Source organism: Gasterosteus aculeatus, chromosome 9, assembly GCF_964276395.1.
Source record: "Gasterosteus aculeatus chromosome 9, fGasAcu3.hap1.1, whole genome shotgun sequence".
In the NCBI taxonomy this organism is placed as follows: domain Eukaryota; kingdom Metazoa; phylum Chordata; class Actinopteri; order Perciformes; family Gasterosteidae; genus Gasterosteus; species Gasterosteus aculeatus.
Genome location: NC_135696.1, coordinates 12,775,999 through 12,795,695, shown reverse-complemented (window position 1 = coordinate 12,795,695; position 19,697 = coordinate 12,775,999). Strand labels below are relative to the sequence as shown.

Below are 19,697 nucleotides of genomic sequence, written 5' to 3'. Positions count from 1 at the left end.
CGTCTCCTTTCACCCTCACCCCAACTGCCTGGAATGCTTTTAACAATTCACTGTCGGACGCAGAGCAACATGGGACGCTGGGAGATTGTCGCATTCCAAAGGGGAGCATTTTTTTTCACGTGTCAATCAGCGACACTATCACCTTGTCGCCCATTTACACCCCCCCCCCCCACTCCCCCCTCTAAGACACACAAACACACATACACCAACTCTGGAGCCCGCAGGCTGCTTTGCTGCGTCCCGGTTTAGGGACACAGCCGTCGATGCGTTGAGCACCTAAAAATCCGACGGCCGCATGGCACAAACACGCTTCTCTCAGACTCACACAAAGGACAATTCCACCACCAACATCTGTGATGTGGCTCGCTGACGAGTACCTCTCATATGTGGAGAGTACCAGGTCTCTTTTAACAGGAAGACCCTGAACAAAAAACGTGGATAAGGTTTCCAGACTCATAATTCATCTAAACTAGTTTTTGAGTCCAACTTTTTGGGCAGTTTGGTCCACAGTAATACTAAAAATAATGTAGAAACACAGCCAAATCCTGTGTTTATGTGGCTTGATCTGAAATGATTTGGAGAAAATGGGGTCAGGAAGGGCACACACACACACACACACACACACACACACACAATACAGGCCAACTGTCGACAGCTCTCCTCCCAACACACACACTCTACCCGTTACAGTTGGGATAACAGTCCTGGCATATTATCAGTGCGTTGAAAGCACCTGACCTGGTATGTGACAGTAGCAGTTCTCCCTTTCAAGTGTGGGAGGAGGGGGGTGGGGGGGGTCGTGGGTGTGTGTAGGGGGTAAAGGGTTGATCCATATGATACGCGTCCTGCTGGATACTTGACAGGACCTGTCAGTGAGCTGAGGGGAGGGTGGTGCTTATCGATCAAACACCCCTCCTATCTGCCACTCAGACCGATAGGACCCTCGTGGGCCGAGGGGTGTTGGCTGGGCCGGGTGGGGGATTTTGTCTTGTGATTGTGAAAGTAAATTCAAGGGTTGAGGTGGAAGGAAATTGGCCTCCAGTGCATTTGTGTGGGTTCCTCTTTCTGACTTTAAAGGTTCAAAAACAAGCAGCGCACTGTTATTATTATGACTCCTAGTTTTCTAAAGTCAGTTGGATGAAAGCAAAGCTTGAAGCAGTGAAGCTTTTAATATATTTCTTGTATGGAAACCCAACCAAATGTAAAACAAGTATGCAAACAAGATGTTAAAGGGAAGATTAAATCAATTAAAAAAACAAAGGCAAAGCTCACATCTGCTTAATGTGTTTTGTGTCAGACAGTTCAAACAGTTAAAAATTCCAAATTGTCATTCATTCAAAAAAAACTATTTATCTCAACATAATGGTAACACAAGTCATCATTTGACCTAATGCTAATTTCGACTTCTTTAGCTCTGTAAAGTTACTACAGCTGTCTAATAAATGTAAAAAACTCCTTTGAAATCTAGCGGTTTGGTAAAATTGTAGCAGTATTTGAGAATATAATACATTAAAAAAAAAGACTCATTATTTAATACATTTGTGTTGGACAGTAACTTCACTCCACCTTCTTTCCAAATCCGGCCAATTAAGTTTGTAACCAATCACAAGCCTTCTTTTCTGACCTCCAGGCTGCTGCTGCACACACACACAAACACACACACACACACACATACGTGCACACACACACCAATCAAAAACAACTCTGGGTAAACATCCAGATCACCGTCCCACCTCTCATGAGAACTGACACAATCAGCAATGATCCTGAAAACCATCTTTTTTTTATAGTTATTCTTTCTTCCACCGCAGAGCCACAGTTTATTTTAGCTGGCGAGGCGGACGGCGTGAGGCACAGAGTCAGTCGTCTTGTGGTGAACTTTAACCCAGTGTTTAGACGTGACTGCCTTTGGCCACTGGTCATTATGGCACCGTGCAGGCCCCTCGGTACACTGGTGTCAAAACACTGTGCTTGGCAGGGACAACAGAATGTGACAGGAGGAAATATGCGTTTCAACTTGTAGATTTCATGTAAAAGTCCCTAACTGGCTGTGACCGACAGGCTGTCTGTGTAGTTTTTACCATTTGGCAATGTGTCATAGCGAGGACCAAGGACTTGGTGTTTGAGCTGCAGCGTGTCAGTGTGAAGGACGTCCGGGGTCTGGTGTGTGGTTAATGGGCTCCCCCTACTGTCTCCTCACACCCCTGTGTGACATCTGCGCCCACCGACTTTGCGTCACTGCTAAACATCTCACCTTACGGGCTAACTTGCAATCCACGCTGAAGCACAAGTGCATGTGATTCAGATGAATATTTTCGGTCATGTCTTTGTTTCCGTGCGCGCACTTCCACGTGAGCCACTTAGACACCCGTCCTTCCTGTCTCCCTGCCTCCCTCCCGATCTATAAATACTCTCTCACCAGCAGAGCCGTGGCCGCGAGAGGCGTCGACCTCGGCCTCTCTCCGTCCAGCAGAGCGGTGATTTATGGGGGGCTCAGACCGGCGCTAACCTTGCACTTGGGCCCTGGCAGTATAAATGATGGCAGGTCAGTGGCACCGTGGATGGTGGGGAGGGACTCTTTCTCCACCTCTGTCTCTCTCTCTCTCTCTTCTCTCTGTCCTGTTATCATCAGCTTGATGGAGACATCATCATCATCATCTCCCGGGAGTATAAATAGTGCTGGATCAGGTGACAGTGCCGGCCGGCCCTGGCCTTTGATGGGAGCTTTAATTTCATGCCTAATTTCTCCCGGCACAGAAAGGATCGATGCTGCCCTGCACGTGCTCCCCATCCCTCTGCTGCAGAGAGAGAGGAAGGACAAATGTTCACCGCTGAGTGATGTGCATGCGCCAAGACGTTTAGCTTACCTGTAAACACACATACGTGCGGACATCCTTTCGCGGGGTGCAAACACATTGACAAATAAAGGCCAAGTCAAGGCACACAAGCAGAGCTCCATTCCTGCAGTCGCTGACGACTCAGACGATCAATACGGCGGGAACGGATAGCTTAGGAAATAAAGGGCAACAAGCGAAATATAACTGCACGGCCACCCACCTGTGTGTCCTGTGTGTTACACATTGCTACGGTGATAAATTTAAGCCCTCTGTCCCGGCTCGCAGCCCCAGGGAGGCATTGAACTCTAGCCCCTCCATAATGACTTTGTCTACCTATCGATCCGGCTATGATCCATGTACTGTAATTCTTATATCATCAGCCCCAGCCACAGCAATAACTCCAAGTCATATTTCGGGGGACCTCCCGTCCACTTGACAACTTAATGATGTAGGGGTCCTTGCAGAGTTTGGATTTTACCACCCTTTCGCCTCCTCTCTTGTCCTTTCTTCCCGCAGGGCTCTAATTTCTCCTTGTTCTTTCCAACTAATATCAGCAAAGGCACAGAGAGGCTGTCCTCTCATTGGACTTCTTTCCCGCAGTATAGCACAGCGTTGGTGTCGGGGATTTCTGTGCATCTGTCTCTGATTTGGAGCACAGCCCCTGCAGGCTGCCGGGGAGACGCAGCCGTCCCTCTTTAGACCCTGTTCTTTTTCTCCCTTTGAGGCAGGGCTATATTTCATTGTCATTTCAACCCTCTCTTCCTAGCCTAGATGTAATAGCGGGAGATATATTGCCCTCGCTTCTGTAGTCTTCGCAGCTTCCTCAGCCTTTTATAAAACACTGTCAGAGTGACAAAACAGTAGCCCTTGGGTATTCGGGCACAGATGCCCTCTCATCCTGAGGAGATTTCTCAATATCCTGCGCTGATCCTTTTAGCAAAGAGATAACATCTGGGTCCTTGGATGGAACAGTCCTCCTGGAGGACAGGGTTGTAGCTCATCTCTATAAGCCATCGGCTGTCTGTCAGCTCTGTTTTTATAAGAGCTGATTTAGGGAGCAGCCCTTGAGTCCCGGGCCGATAGAGAACCAGTGGAGCGTGCAGGACTTTCACGACACGCCCGATACCGCTAATCAAGAAACGACTATACCTGTCGAAAACACGCGTAAAGAGAGAAAAAGAAAGCGGTTTAGTTCACTGCTGCCGCCGTTTGAATGGTGCTATTGGTGTTCCACCGGGCCGCAGAGACACCTGATAACCCTATGAGCCTCTGAGACATGGCCCTGATTGAGATGTGAGTAAGAGTAAGAGAGGGGGGGGGCAGATGAGCTCTGCAGACAATTAAAGCTGCTTCTTCTGATGTGGTGCCTCCACTTTGTTCCTGTCACTCCTGCCTCATCCTGAGGGACATCCATCCTCTTCACATGCCGGTGCATCCACCTCCCCCGGCCCCTTCCTGTCCTGACACTGCTACTCCTTCCTCCTCTACTTCTCGGTCTCTCCTTCTCGCGCCATCCTCAGCACAACTCTTCTTTAATTTTTAATTTTTTTGTTTTGTTCCAAACAAGCTGCATTTCCCCTCTCCGTGGGCTGCACATCTCTCTCCCTCCTCCTCCTCCTCCTCCTCCTCCTCCCCACCACCCCACCCTTCCCTCCCAGCCTTAATTGGGAGTCAGGGAGAGCAGTGGAAATCGCATTAACGCGAGCCCTGCCTGGGTGTGCCATCCATCTTCTTTTTTATTACGCCGCGCCGGGGCTGCCTGGGCGCTGCCGTTCGATTTGTCACCGGCCTCGTTCGCTGATAACAGGCATTTGTCATCGCCTTGCCTCCCTGTTAATGTTATCATCTCCTCCCTGACAGCCGCCCTCCGCCGGGGAGCGCCGGCGACAAAGCACATCCGTCAAGCGAATATTTCCACGGCTAAGGGGACCGCACACTGCAATAAGCCACATTAAAGCACTTATGAAGGGTGCAGGCCGAGAACGTGCGTGCGCGCGCGCCCTACGTGTGCGTGTACGTGCGTGTGCGTGCGTGTGTGTGTGTGTAGGCACCGGTGCCACGGATGCGCGCGCGCAGGAGCGTCCGGCGCGCTTGTCAGTGCCATAAAAGGGGCGAGGTGGGGGCCGACGGGGGGAGGAAGAGGTAATTTGTTGCAATTAATTACGCAGTGAGTGTGGCTTTGTTGTGTGGGAGAGCATTTCATCTGTTGGAATGCTTCCTTCGCCAGACTGTGATGCTATTTGTTTGATTTATAGCCTCTGCCTGCCCAAGGCGGTGGGCCTGTGCGTGTGTTCTGGTGCGTGCGCGCGTGTGTGTGTGTGTGTGTTTTCACATGTGCACGGTGGCATTATCCACAGAAATGTACTGTAGTCTCAGTGACAAGGAGCCCTTTGTTTGGGAGTGACGTTACATATGAACAGCCGCGCGGCCCCCGTTTGTCCTCTCAGGACTGGAACTCTGCTTTCCATTTGTCATTCAGCAGCAAATCAAATACTCCAAAGGTTGACTCTCAATCACCCAGCTCGTCTCACCTCCCCCAACTCTTCCTTTCTGAGACAGCGAGCCGCGTCTAAAAGTGCTGTGGCGCTGAACCGAGGCTAGCCAGATGTGAATGCTGCTGTTTCACAAACCGGGGCCTGGTCGGCCCTCTCTCTCCTCTTCCCCTGTGTGATACGGGGACGGGCGGGGAACATGACAACGTGTATCCATTCTGCCACAGTCGGGGGTTTGCGTGGCCCTATTGCAGAGGCTGACAGATGGATCATTCAGCCTAAAGGCAGTGAGAAGGGATGAGAGAGAGAGAGAGAGAAGAGCACAACCTCACATCCTTCGATAAGCTGGATGACTCCCGGATTCCATACACCACTTTACATGCTATGGCACATTTGCAGAGACACATTTGAGAAGGCGGCTGTTTCACAGAGCCTGTAAAGTTGATGAAAACTTGAAAAAGTCAGATTCTTTGAGAAAAATGAGGATGAATTCATTGACTTTTGTAATCGTGTAAATAGGATGAACACGGACAATTTAGCATCTAGTTTTGACTTGACTGGACTAGAGTATTGACTTTTAAATCAAAAGTAAATGAAGGAAATACAATTTCACAACAAGGCAATTTCAGGAACTTTTGTTCAAATCATATGATCTTCAAATTTTGCTCAGTTGTCATGGATTTGCATGAGTTTAAACATTTACGTGTTACGTGTACAATCTACATTCCTATAACAAGCAGGCAAACTTCATCTGCTGATGAAGATGATTCAGTACGACTGGAAGCTCCAGATCGACCATCAAGAGAGATTCCTCCGTGGTCAAGAATGAAGAAAGGACTTGAAAACAATGTGTTGATCACTAGTACTAACGTACTAACCCATGATACGGGCTGTGGTTTTAGTTCATATTTGCCTTTTGCAATTAAACCCTTTCTGCGTTTCTTCGGCATCTCTTCCTATAATAATCTCTTCCGTGTTGGGTATGATTTAAGTTTTGCTTCCATGACTCACGTCTTATTTATGTATTTGATTAATGATTTGTATTTCTGCTGTAATTGCAAACATTTAAAAAACATATTTATGGATGTTTGTGGTGAAATACAATAACGGCAATGATTTTTCCCTCTATTGTTATCTCCTCTGTATGGAGGCAACTTGCAGCTGTTTTTTGTCACAACAACTGAATGAATGTGAAGTCGGCCGAGGTCCCAAAATGAAACAGAGTATGTTGGTGGCTCACAGGAGCTGCTCCTTTTGGCACATGGGGGTAAAATTAGTTAGTTTGAATCTGTTTTGTGGGGCTTTGTTGCTCTTATTTCTGTGTTTGATTATAAGGCTAAATCAACAAAACTTTTAGAATGTTCCTGCACACATCTTCATTTTATTTTCCACCATATTTTATGCAAAGAGGGGTTGTCAAAGGGCGGTAAAAAAAGGAAATGAATGAACAAACATCTACCTTTTTGTCATATATTGATAAATTATAGCTTTTCAACAAGCCACAACATCAAACTCTTTTAGAATAGACACAAAATCCCACAGTGAACAAAAGCAACTTCTTCAGCTGAACACTGTGAACATACGTGTAGTTATTATGATTCATATGATGAAATGTATTTTTCCTTCAGTTCACTGATGAAAGCTCTGCCTCCGAGGTGTTATTGCTGCATCACTGAATAAACATAGTCTTTATTCAGCAACAGGAGACAGTACGGACCACCTATGAACAATACAGTGATCATGGGATGCGTTTCAACAAAGTGGAGCTAATGTGGGGATTAAAACATCCGCCAGCTGTCAGAGAAACCAAGTCAGCTCCCGTAAAAATGCTTTAAGATGCAGAGAAACAAGATTAAAACGTCTCTGATGGTTGATTTGAAACGCACAACCGCATGACTCCTGCCTTACATAAAGCGCAGGAGCTCCTCTTTGCCTGGTGATTAATGGTTAAAACAGGGAGTTTTTTAAATGTAGAAAGTGTTTGCAGGCGACGGTCCCTGTGGTTTTCACACAAAGCAGCAGATCTCCTTGTTGGCCCAAAACTTTTATCCCCGCTACGCTCACTTCAGTCATTACGAGCCAAAAGAAGTCCAACCGAGAGAAGAGACCATCATTTACATGCGTGTCCACCACGTCATTTCCCCCCCGTCGGGTTATTCAACTAGAGTTCCATAGCCGTTCATCATTGCCATTTTGAGATGAGCATTGGAGGTCAACTCTTCTTCCGGGATGTTGTTCTTGGCCGCGAACATCTGGCTGATCTCCATAAAGGTTTTGTTCTTGGTCTCGGGAATAACAAAGATGGTGTAGACGGCCACTCCCAAACAGATCACGCAGAAGATCAGATAACAGTAAGGACCTGTAGCATTCTGTGGGGAGGGAGGACACACAGAGGCATCAGAGGTCAAGATGTTTTCGGTCAACAAAAAGGACGTTTAGACAGAAAGTCAACAGGGAAGACAATAAAAGCAGATAAATGTCTGCATGTAATCTACCTGCTGCCGCTCGAAAACATTTCGAAGAGCTGAAACTGAACCCAAACTGTAAAGTTTCCCCCATGCTTTGTTTGGGGAAACTTCCGCTTATCACAAATGTGTATTTGAGTATGCGCTGACCTCTAGGAAGGGAAAGACGAAGCCGATGGTGAAGTTGGACAGCCAGTTGAGGCATCCGGCCACAGTGTAGGCCGCCGGTCGGTGGGACTGCTTGAAAAGCTCTGCAGTGATCAGGAAGGGCACGCCGCCTACACAGAAGACACAACGAACATACGCTCGTAACGTTTTAAAGGACACACGGCTCCTACTTTGGTCAGATCTACCGAGGCATCCTATAAAGCTGTCATGGTACAAATCACAGTCACCATCGCGTGTTTATCAATTTATTAACACCAGCATCTTCATGAATCAACTCATCAACGCTCCCTCTCCCGCCGGGTTATTCTCTAGCAGTCGTTCAGCAGAAACAGAACAATGATACAACAAAATATCAAACATTTCTCAAGCCCCGTTTGCTATTATATTACTCTGATGTTTCTGCATGCACTTCTTTACGTGTTCTTTATCACTGAGTGATCTCAGATTGACAAGAGAGGAGGTTGTTTGTCAACTTGGCAAAAGTTCAACTCGCGTGGAAAGTGGAAGATGGAAGATGGAAGATGGAAGACGGAAGGGCTTAGCCAGGACGTGAGCACGTCATTAGGTTGACACGCAGCATCCGCGAGATGTTGTCCAGGCTTTAAAAACATTATTCTTCATTGTTAGAAATGAAAGCTATGAAGGAGAAATATGCATTAGTGAAAGGTTTAATGATCAGCCCTACGAATTATGTCCTCATTATATGTTCACGATAATTGCAGAGAGGAAGGTTTAATATCGTCAAACCAATAACGAGGCCGTAATTTGTCAACATCCGTGGTACGTGTGTGTGTGTGGGGGGGGGCGTCATCGTGCATGTGAGGTTTTGTCTGAAAGAGACCACTAGCTTATGAACAATGAGCCATTAAAAGTCTAATTGCAGCTACAGAACTACTTGTCCGCATGCCGAGGAATAAATTCCTGCCGTCTTGAGGAATTGCGCCACGTAAACCGAATTCATTCTAATTCATCATCCTCACAGGTCCACTCAACGCGGCTCCCAAAGTTTTAAACTATTGCCTCTTAATTCACTCAACTCATCCTGTGCACAAATAGCTGTGGGATAGAATGTAGTGTGGCAGTTATGATTTCCTAATTTACAAGACTAATGAAATACAATATCTCTTCCCAGGCAGGGGAGGCGGCGCTGCCTGCTATGGAACCTGCTTCCAGCAGGGAGCACTGTTATCTTTCACACGAGAGCGGCACGAATCTTCGTGCAGTTTGGACGGACCAGCCGTGTTCTTGTTTTTGAATCAAATGAGATGCAGGTAAGGTTTCTGACGTGTTTACCTGGACCTATGCAGAAACCAGCAATAATCCCCACAACGCAGCCCACGCTGATGTAGCGCATGAAGGGGAGCTCCGCCTGTGATTGGTTGAACACAAGTCATCAGTCTGAGGCCTTGAGTTGTAAACATATAGACACAGTACACAGGGCACAGTTATTTATAATTTATTTGACTATAACGAATATTTCAGATTTGATGTAACTTGCTGTGTGCATAGAAGGAAACAGTGATTTCAGTGTGAGTGAGGCGACAAAACCGCCTTAACGGGACAATATACGGTATTCCCTGTTTGAACTGTTTCAGTGGATATAAAACAAATGTTACAAACACAAAAGCTTCAGACAAACTTTTGAATCTTTTCTTTGCAGAGGACTGTAGCTTTTGTTTTACTCCGCTTGTATTGCGGGAGAGGATTACAGCCAATAAAACCCTTTTCAGTGTTTGTACAGTATTGGCACCTTTTCCCATATAAAAAAAGGTAAATTAGATGCAGTTGTTTAGTTAGTATAAATATAAATGTGTTAATGTCTTATTTATTCCTGATGAGTGGGGCATCCGGTGAAGCTCTACCTGGAGGATGACGGACACCGTGATGCCAGAACAGCAGAGACCCATGAAGAGGAAGCCGCCAATCATCAGAGGTCTTCTGCCCAGACGCTCAATAGTGAAACACTGCACAACAGAGGCAAAATGATCGAGAAGAAAGAAACTGGTGAAACTTTTTATCCTTTGATCATTCATTTCAGCAAGGTGCAATATGTGGGATGTGAAAACATGTCTAAAACCTCTTCTATAGATACAGTACAACTATGTTTTTTCCCCCATTCTCTAATCAGTCTGTTAATGACCCATTGATTGAGCAAGTCTATGAAAATGCTCATGACAAGCGCACGAGCCAACAGTTAGTGATGTCTAATGACTCGTTTGTCACATCAAAACCAAAATACAATTCAAAATGCAGGATAAAATAACAAATAAACACGTTGGATCCAACAAACAATCAACTGCATAAGCACCACGTGAAATATAACCATATAAAATAATAGCAATTTATTATATTTTGTATAAGTGTGAAAAGTCCACTCACCCCCAGCATCCCAGAGATGACCTCAATGGCACCGGTACCCACAGTTGTATACTGAATATGTGGTTCTGGGATTCCTGCGTTCTTAAAAATGTCATTTGTATAGAACCAGATCTGAAATTGAAAATGTTAAATCCATCATTATTACATGTTGCACCACAGACACACACACAGACACAGAGATGCTTTGAAAGCGAAAGTTCGGCGGGTTTTTCTTTCAGGAACAAAAAGTCGCCGTGTTTATTTGGCGTTTCCTCGTGATTCATCATGGTGATCATTATCATCACGCTGACCATCACTCATGCATTTGAGATACAGCGTTTCATCAGTAGGAACTTCTGACAAGTGCTCCCCTTGAAATTAATTTGTGTTTTCTCATTAATCACACTTTGCTGATGCAACATCCATCATTGATGAGGTGTGGACAAGATGGTGATGTGTGCGCTTGAGAGCTGTCTTGCTGATTTAGTAACCATACATGCGTGCTACTTCATCACCATTGCAGAACTGATGTACACACATACCTAGCAGAAAACATACACAAACAGTTGGACCAATAATTGAGACCATTAATATGCTTTTAAAAACATGAATTGTCTTAAAAAATGACAAACTAATGGGCGGGAATTCCGCCTCGAATCAACTTCACATTTAATGGAACTTTTATTGAAATCATAACCTACCTATTTTTTGAAGGTGTAATGTGTGTCGAAATATTGTTCTCAATCAAATATTGACACACCACATTCTACACCCAAAGCAACAAACATTGGTTTGGTACAGACAAGAAATATGACTATAACCATTCTTATATATTTTTCAATGGAAAATAACAATCATAACATCTCGTACTGCACACAGACACACAGATTTACTCTCATATTAGACACGTGAATCTAAACTAGAACATTTACATCTATGCAGGACTAAATCATCTCTTTTTCTTCCATTAGTCTTCTTCATCCATCCATCCAGTCATAAGCAGTGAGCATGGCAGCATATTTCCCTCTGAGACCTCCTCCAGCTCATCCAGGCTAAACCCTAGCTGCTCCTGGACCAGCTGACTGATGTAGTCCCTCTGGTGCATGTGTACAACAATGTCTTCTGACACCTTGAGGGCACTCTGCACCTGTCTGAACCATCGAATCCCTTAAACTCTGGGATTTTCCTGGTTCGCTTAGTTTCTCGCCCCGTTTGAATTTTAGCGGTGTCACGCTGTAACTTCTTCAGGTCACCACCTCAGTGATGGGCAGAATGAAATTGAGAATTCTCCTTTGTGCGTCCGATATCTATTTGTAACGATGACGTGGCAGTTAGCACCACTTTTACCTTTGCATGCAGTCCTCGAGGTCCTTTACATACCACCAGCTTCCCATGTTCTGCCTACAGTTAACCAGACAACTTGTGCCAGGGAGAAGACCTGGATGACCACAATCAAGTACTAGAGTCCACGAATGGACGACTTCAAATCCAAAAGGGAAGAAATACAGTAGCTCTTTAATTAAAAGTTTTAAGTAAGAAGTACAATATGTTGCCCTCAACGTTTTAAATATTGCTTGGCGTGATTCTTTTTCTGAAGATAATTATAAATCATCAAACAAAATGACAAGGGGAACATCAAGTTTTTGGTATAGCATAAAATATTCCGCTCTCCGCCTGGATGTCTTCTTGTGTTTGTGGGACAGTGGGCTGCTCCCCCGCTGGGGGAATGGTACCAGCATGTGGGCCAGAGCTCCCGTCCACATGGAGAAATGAGTGTAAAGATGTGTCTGACTGTGTGTGTGCATGGGGGGACCTTCTCATGTGGGGTAGCACCGACCGAGAGGACCAGGAGATAATGAGGCGTGGTCCTGCTGCCCCCCCCCCTGCACAGTCACTCAGTGGCTGCATGTGGGCCTGGGATGTATGGAAAGGAAGCGGTGCAGATGGGTGGAGCACAGCTTGGAACTGTAGCAATATCAGTTTCCACTCTCGTGACAACTGCGCAGTACTCGCACAACTCAAACAAAGGCAGAAAGCACAACACACACTCACCGCATCGATGCCGGACAGCTGCATGCCGATGTTGACTACCACGATGGTGATGACCTGCCAACGGACGCAGCGGTCCCTGAGCAGGCCCCAAACGGAGACGGTCTGGACGGAGGACAGGGACCGCTGTTCCTCCTGCATCTCATCAACCTCCGCCTGGAAGTTTCCTTTTGGACGGTACCACTTCAGGGCTGAAAGGGCAGAAAGAAAAGCTATGACTACTCCACAAAAACTTAAATGATATAACTATCCATATAATTAAATATATCGAGCTGATTAGTTAAAGGAAAAACCTGAAATGGTGGCAGGAATATTTCCCTTCTCTATCAACAGGTAACGTGGACTCTCTGGAAACCATGGCAACAGCATCAGCTGGACGATTGTGGGAAACACCACCAGGGAAAGGAGCAGAGGCCAGTACTCTTCCTGTGTGAAAACAAAACATAACACATTGATAATCATGCTCTGATCTGAAAGTATGTCCTGTTGAAATGATGTAAACGTGAGACCGGAGGAAGCAAAGGGCAATCGGAACTGGGAGATCCACTTTTACCAGATGAGGACATAATCTATTCCGGCGTAAAACTTATTTGGAAATGTAAAATGGTTTAAAAATTACACTGGTTTATTTAAAATATACTTTTAATCTCAGTCTGTGAGGAAAAATAACTGGCATCTGATGCAGGTTTTTGATGCAAAATCAGGAGAGTAAAAAATGGATGAACGTTTCAGTCGAGAGCGCATCAAACCAGCCGCCAACAAAACACAGCAACAATCTGAGTAGCGCTTCGACACCACGATGTTCATACCTTTCCCAGCAGCTCGGAGAGTCCCAGAACCTGAGCAATGAAGACGCCAACACAGATGTGAATGCTGGGAACGAGGCTCAGGAAGCCTCGCAGGTTCTTGGGGGCTATTTCACCGAGGTACATCGGCACCACACTGAGAGAGATACCTGGGGGGAAACCGAAGTGATTATCGTGGGATACACCTGCAGATGTAACATATGACTGTATTCAAATGAGCTCAATAATTATTCTAGACCAAATTTTTGGACGTTTGCCAGTACAATTAACTTTTCTTGTTTTCCAATTTACAATAAATACCTGTCACCAACTTGATAATGTTGGTGGACTGTAAAAGACGCAAATAAGTATATTTGCCCTTTTAAAAAAAATATATATATATATGAGAGGAAGTTGGAAAGAAAACCAACTAAATCCAAAACTAAAAAAGGTTTTTCATGTGTCAGATGTTTACAAACATAGCTCGGATGGATTGGAGGGAAAAAATGCTGATTATACCACTCTACATAAGTTCGAGAAACTCGTGCAGCTATATATTTGTCTCTGCATTATGCTATTTTGCTGTTCATCTGCAGTTATACTTCCCTTGGCTACATCTATTTGTTGTGTATGAAGGGCATGCATTGTAACTCATTCGGCCATGAAGGAAGCAGGCCGGCTTACCCGAGTGTACTCCTGTGATGAAGCGTCCAAGGATGACCATCGCAGGCATCCTGCACCTCCTGCTGAAGCCCATAAGAGCTCCTCCTATGAACACCAGCAGAGTGACTCTCACCAGTGTCCCCTTCCTGTGTGGAAACGTTGAACAAAGACAGATGTGTGCAAAAATAAGACGACTGTACATTGAGAGTGTGTTATACACCCCAAAATCCCCCACGCACGCTAACCTTCCGTATGTGGTTACCAGTCTGCCAACCAGCAGCGCGCCCGTCATCCCCCCAATGGCAAAGATGGACACGGTGAGGGCGTACAGGACGGTGAGGAGCTCCTCATCTGGAATCCAGTCATAACGCTCCACCATTGTCTCGTTGTAGAAGTCTTTGATGTACTGGGGGAAATACATTTTTTAAGTTGGCATAGCATTGGCAAGCAGGGGCAAGAAAAATAATGTATTATAAAATAAATGTACAATATGGAATTACGACACCCTTTTTTGGGGTTGTCAAATGAATTCAGTTTTCCCTTAAATAACAAGCAAAAATACTTTTGCAACATTGAAATTGCGCCTTCCTCCAGTGGACCCAGAGCGAAAGATATGCTGGCCATGAAATTTGACATCAGCAGGACAACTAACTATTTCCCACAGTGCCACACATCAAAGTGTCAACATTAGCTTTGCCATTTGCACGGCTTTGCTTCACTCGGGACGAAGAGATGTTTGTCTCAGCGGGAGAGGCCGCCATATTGAGCAGACAGGAAGCCCATCGAGCCCCCACAGTCAAAGTCAAATCAGATTCGACGATTAGGGACCCTAAACTGCGTGCTTGATGAAATGACAGCGGTTATTCTTGTGGTGTGACAGGAACGTACGGTAATCCCTCAGATACCAGGTTTCAGGTTTATCAGACACTGAGGACTCCGCTGAGATCTTCTGGAGAACCTATTACGTTAGACACAATTCAGCCTCTCTGCCAAACAAGACATCAGAAAACGGGAGACGGACAAATAAGAGTTTAATTTGGGTGAGGTGGTGGTGGAATGAATACTGATCAACAGATTAAAAGACGAAGCGTGTTGTTTTTTTAAATAGTGTTGGTGCCGGAAGATCATTTGAGGGACCGACCCTCAAGTTCAGTGATGAAAAGAAGGGAGTGCGTTGAATCCTCAAATTGTCAAAGAACGCTGGTCAGTGTGCGTCCAATTTGTCCAAGAATGTCTCCAACACGTGCGGGGTATGAATGAACCGGCACAGTTCTGACACGTAACGGACCGGTTCATCGGCCCAACCCATAATCATTGCATTGTAACGGGCCGATGCTGGTCGAGACGGAGTTAGTTGAGGATCTTGCGAGTGAAATTAACGTACCTGCTGTGTAAAAGAAAATGCAGCTGTGGATGACAGATGCTAATGACTGTCACACAAGGATCTTTACTCGCGCTTCAAGACATAATATTTCCCCTACAGGATAAAGAATGAGTGAAAGTGTAACGTGAGATTTGAACAGTAAGCCCTGGATTACCTGCATCATGCATCAGACATAACCAATCCTCATTAAAAAATGTTTCCTAGTCACTTGTCACGGTGTGGTTTTATTTCCTGTCTTATTTTGTAGTTTTCTGCTTCTTGTCTCCCTGGGTAACTTCACTTCCTGCCTTGTCCTGTCATTCCCTGTGATTGTCTGATTGTTTCCACCTGTGTCTAATCACCTGCACCTCCCTAGTGTATTTAAGCTGTGTGTGTCTCCTGTCACTTGTCGCGTCATTGTCAATCGTCCTGGATGTCTCGTTCCTGCCTGCCTTTTCCCCCCCTGGTACCTCTATGCGTTTTCGCCCCTTGGCCTTTTGTTTATTGGAGTTTATGACTATTAAAGTCTTTTTGCTTTTGAACTCTGCATTTGAGTCCTGCCTGACAGTCACTGTCCAGTGATTCTACGTTAATTTAGCTGCGAACTGGAAAAAAAAAAACTTGTGTGAGGATATTTGTTATATTATTATTCACTTGGACAAAAGTCTCCAAGCAAGAGTCCCATTGTTTCCTGTTCTACTCTGGTTATTTTCTGCAATGGCTTAATTTGGCAGCTAGAATGGTAACCTGAAGTGTACAGCTATAGTTAAGAGGTAAGAAGTTATAATACCATTTTATCCAACTCAAATAAAAATGATATAAATCCTTTTACATGCATTAAAGTGCATGGTCACACGAGTCGACTCTGTACACTGTTTGGTTTTCTGGAGAGAAAAAGGGCACATGGAGCACATGGGGAGACAGCAAAAAACCTAGAAAGTCGACAGAGGAGAAAAAAACTCGAACTGGTAACAGAAAGAATAAAGTACCCGTTCATTCGAGCAACACTGCTGCTCGGTGCATGTTGGGCTGCAATTTAGCAAACGTGAAAGTCTAGTGATGCACAGTAATAAGCGTTCAAAGCCAACAGGAAGAGAAATTCATTTATAATCATTTCACTTCTGCTCAACATTAGCCGTCGCTTCATGATGTGCTTTGAGTCACATGACCTCCTAACCAATTAAAATGATGTGAGAAGAGGAACACGAGACGAAAAGAAGTGAAGAAGGTCATGAGTACAACGGCTGTGTCTTTCTCTCTGCTCAGCACAAAGAGCTTCCATAAGATTTCACTTATGGATGTTCAACCCAACACATTTCAATTAAAGCTCAATGATTTTTAAACAAGTAGAAAACACACTTTAGTGTTACTGTCATCCAAAGCACACTACACAGGGATAAATTATGTCAATAAATGGCAATTTCTCTGTGCTGGATCTGAAAATAAGTTCTCCATATTATCCTAAAAAGGTGATGAGGTGTCAAATAGTTTTCACTTTGATTTCTGTTGCACCCATGGGACCTAAAGAAACATTGCAGGATTCCTTAGCTTTAAAGGTAATAGTATTATTTTTACTTTGAACAGTGCCAGCCTGTTTTACCCTTCTTCAAGTCTTTAGGCTTACTCGAGCTTAGCTTAGACAGGACGCTTGCTCTTCACACACAGATATGAAAGTATTCTAACCACTGACAAAATGAACGAGACAATCCCCAGGATATTTAAAATATTGGTGTATCCAAAAAGAACCAGTAGCAAACAACAACGCCGGCTATAATGTCTGAAATTCTACATTTGCTTATCTATGTCTAACAGTGAATTAGAAAAATCAAATTGAGAGAAAGTTTTTCAACGATGTCCACTGTGCTTCACTGAGGAATGACAGTGAAAGGGTCATGGGGGCACAGCCAAACAGGAATGGTGCGGCTTAGTTACTTAGCAGACCACATGATTGTCAGAAAATGCGAGACATCAATGACGTGGTGAATCTCAAGCACCCTTTAGGTTTGATACCCTCCCCCACATGAAATGAAATACAATCAGATCTTAGCTTCTTTTTTCAGGGAATATCTGTGACTCTCAGGTTAGAGAGGTTGATGATGACCGAGTGATGGGAATAGTGATTTACACCATGTTGATGACGTTATGGGAACACAAACCTCTGCAGGAGAGTTGACCACTGCCAAATTGTAGCCATAGAGCATGGAGCTGCCGAACGAGGACAGGAAAGCCACAGCCAGCAGAGGCTTTGTGAGGTGCTGAGGAGAAGGTGAAAAGACGAAGTCAGACAGAAAGTGACAAAACGGAGTATTTACTGTTATAGCGTAAATCGGTGATCTATGGACTTTACAGCAGAACTCAACAGACGCTGAGCGGCACATGACAGAATCAGAAGAAGTTGAGCAAACAGGCAGCTGGATCCTGGCATTCACGTCTAATTCTGGAAGAGGCACTTTAAATGAGCACAGAGAACGTTGAGTTTGCAGAAAAGAGAAACAACTGCTCCGATTCCCACGAGCTGAACTCAACAGCATCGAAAATCTGTTTTTTATCATGACCAAAGACACAAGATGCCCTCTGTCTTTAAAGATTACAACGGGACGGGGAAGCCCGCTGTATTTCTTTAAGAGCGGCCTGCAACTATCGTCTTAGCTGCCACTCCAAATTCCAGCACACAAAGCTTAGCTGACCTCCAACGTAGAAGGCCGGCGGGATTAGAATGTGTTTTGGATGAACTAGGAGAACACGGGTAACAGCACCACGCAATAACCTTCAACAACTGTGATGTCTCCATCCTTTAAGAAAAAGTCAGAGTTTAAAGAACCTATTATACGTATCAGCGAGCCAATAGAAATCCACTAATGTGAAAATGTATGTTCTGACTGAACAACAACAGCATAGAGGATTTAAAGAAACCTAATTTAGCCTGAGACGACTACACGAGAAAATAGCCCACAGCGGACAATGCTGCCCTGTCTGTGTTCAATTGAGATTATCTGTTGGATGTGCAGCTCTTCACATGCTGCATCCCTATGGTGGAAGCCCAAGCTGGTCCTTCTGTTCATTGTTCCATGAGGTAACATCTGGTTTTAACCAAGATCCTGATCCAAATAGTGATACATATCTATATAGATAGATAGATAGATAGATGAATAGATGAATGGATGAATGGAGATAGATAGATAGATAGATAGATGGATAGATGGATAGATGGATAGATAGATAGATAGATAGATAGATAGATAGATAGATAGATAGATAGATAGATAGATAGATAGATAGATAGATACAATCAAATGAGAGCTCACCGAGCTGGGTTCGCCATTGCTTTCCAGAAGTAGTTCCTCCGCCATTTAAGTCATGGATAATTACTGCCCCCGTGGTCTCTGCTCGTTCCAGATGAGACACAGCTCGTCCGTGCAACTTTTCAAACTCTGCACTTCGCATTTGTAGTTCCGGCCTTGCTGGTGGAGGCTGGTGCAGAGAGGAGGCGGGTCATGCGGACGGGCGGAATTAACAAGCTTGTCAAGCTGCCGGTCTCCAATCATCGAGGCGCATCGCGGAGCGGACCCGTCCCGGCCGTGGGTCGTTCTCCGCGGTCCATCAGCGATCACATGAGGCGAGGGGCTTCATCCTGCATCCCAAAGTGCCCACAGTTATTATTAAATAGCCTATGACTAAATGTGTCCAGAGGCGTTTTTAGGATTAGTAAAAATCAGGCTCTTGGCGGGACCCGAGGGCACCTTCACCAATCTCACCACTTTGTGGTCGTTGTTCTGTTTGTTGCCGATTTTAGGATAAACTGTTATATCTCAATTAAATTAAATTACTTTATTAAAAATTAAATGATTTAGTTGGTTACTTTAATTGCTTTAATAGTAATACTTTTTGTTATGATAATAATAATAATTACATATCACTGCCAACACTTTGGAGGTGTGATTTGATTTACTCACCAGTTCCTCCAAATCCACCTCTTCCGGAGACTCATAAAAAACACTGTATAATTTAGCAGATCACAATTTTCACCAATAAAGTAGCTACTTTTACTTTTTATAAACAATTATCATCTGGTAAATGTTTATCTTGCTGTATAGAGATTAATTTAAAGTAGAAGCCAATGAGACACACTTTGAATAAGTGCAGTTTCTCATTCACTTATATAACTAGCTTATTCCGTGCTTATACAGGTCATATATTGCAGTAGTTCTCAACTTGGGGGTGAAATTAATCCATTGTAAAAGAATTACAACAGCATAAATAATGAACTCTGACTGAACTAAATTCAGCTTATTCTTTGTCATTTCACAAACTGTTTTCATTTATAATAAGTTTGGACCCTTCACATCTCTGAATATTACCTTAATGTTCAGAAGTCTCCGCCCAGCACGTAGGTGGCCAGTTCTCAGGTTATTAAATTTACTTCCAAAAGTCCAACAAGTGAACTCAATAAGGACTGGTTTCATCCGATATGCTTTCCATCACTTCCTTACACATGACTGCCTGCGTGCGTTCCAGTG

The 19,697-nt window shown here is 44.5% G+C and overlaps 1 protein-coding gene across 1 annotated transcript in view; it reads right to left on the bottom strand.

Annotated features, from left to right (window-relative positions):
* Positions 1-6,680: 6,680 nt before the first annotated feature.
* slc2a15b (solute carrier family 2 member 15b) overlaps positions 6,681-19,697 on the bottom strand; it is a 50,392-nt gene continuing 37,375 nt past the window's right edge. Inside the window, exons 2-13 of the mRNA XM_040187671.2 lie at positions 18,486-18,811; positions 17,337-17,435; positions 14,063-14,223; positions 13,839-13,963; positions 13,179-13,324; positions 12,663-12,795; positions 12,373-12,560; positions 10,342-10,452; positions 9,825-9,926; positions 9,256-9,331; positions 7,945-8,072; positions 6,681-7,698 (exon numbers count right to left, since the gene is read on the bottom strand). Coding sequence (XP_040043605.1) covers positions 7,483-7,698; positions 7,945-8,072; positions 9,256-9,331; positions 9,825-9,926; positions 10,342-10,452; positions 12,373-12,560; positions 12,663-12,795; positions 13,179-13,324; positions 13,839-13,963; positions 14,063-14,223; positions 17,337-17,435; positions 18,486-18,530 — 1,530 coding nt within the window. The 5' untranslated portion in view covers positions 18,531-18,811 and the 3' untranslated portion in view covers positions 6,681-7,482. The remainder of the gene's footprint in view (positions 7,699-7,944; positions 8,073-9,255; positions 9,332-9,824; positions 9,927-10,341; positions 10,453-12,372; positions 12,561-12,662; positions 12,796-13,178; positions 13,325-13,838; positions 13,964-14,062; positions 14,224-17,336; positions 17,436-18,485; positions 18,812-19,697) is intronic.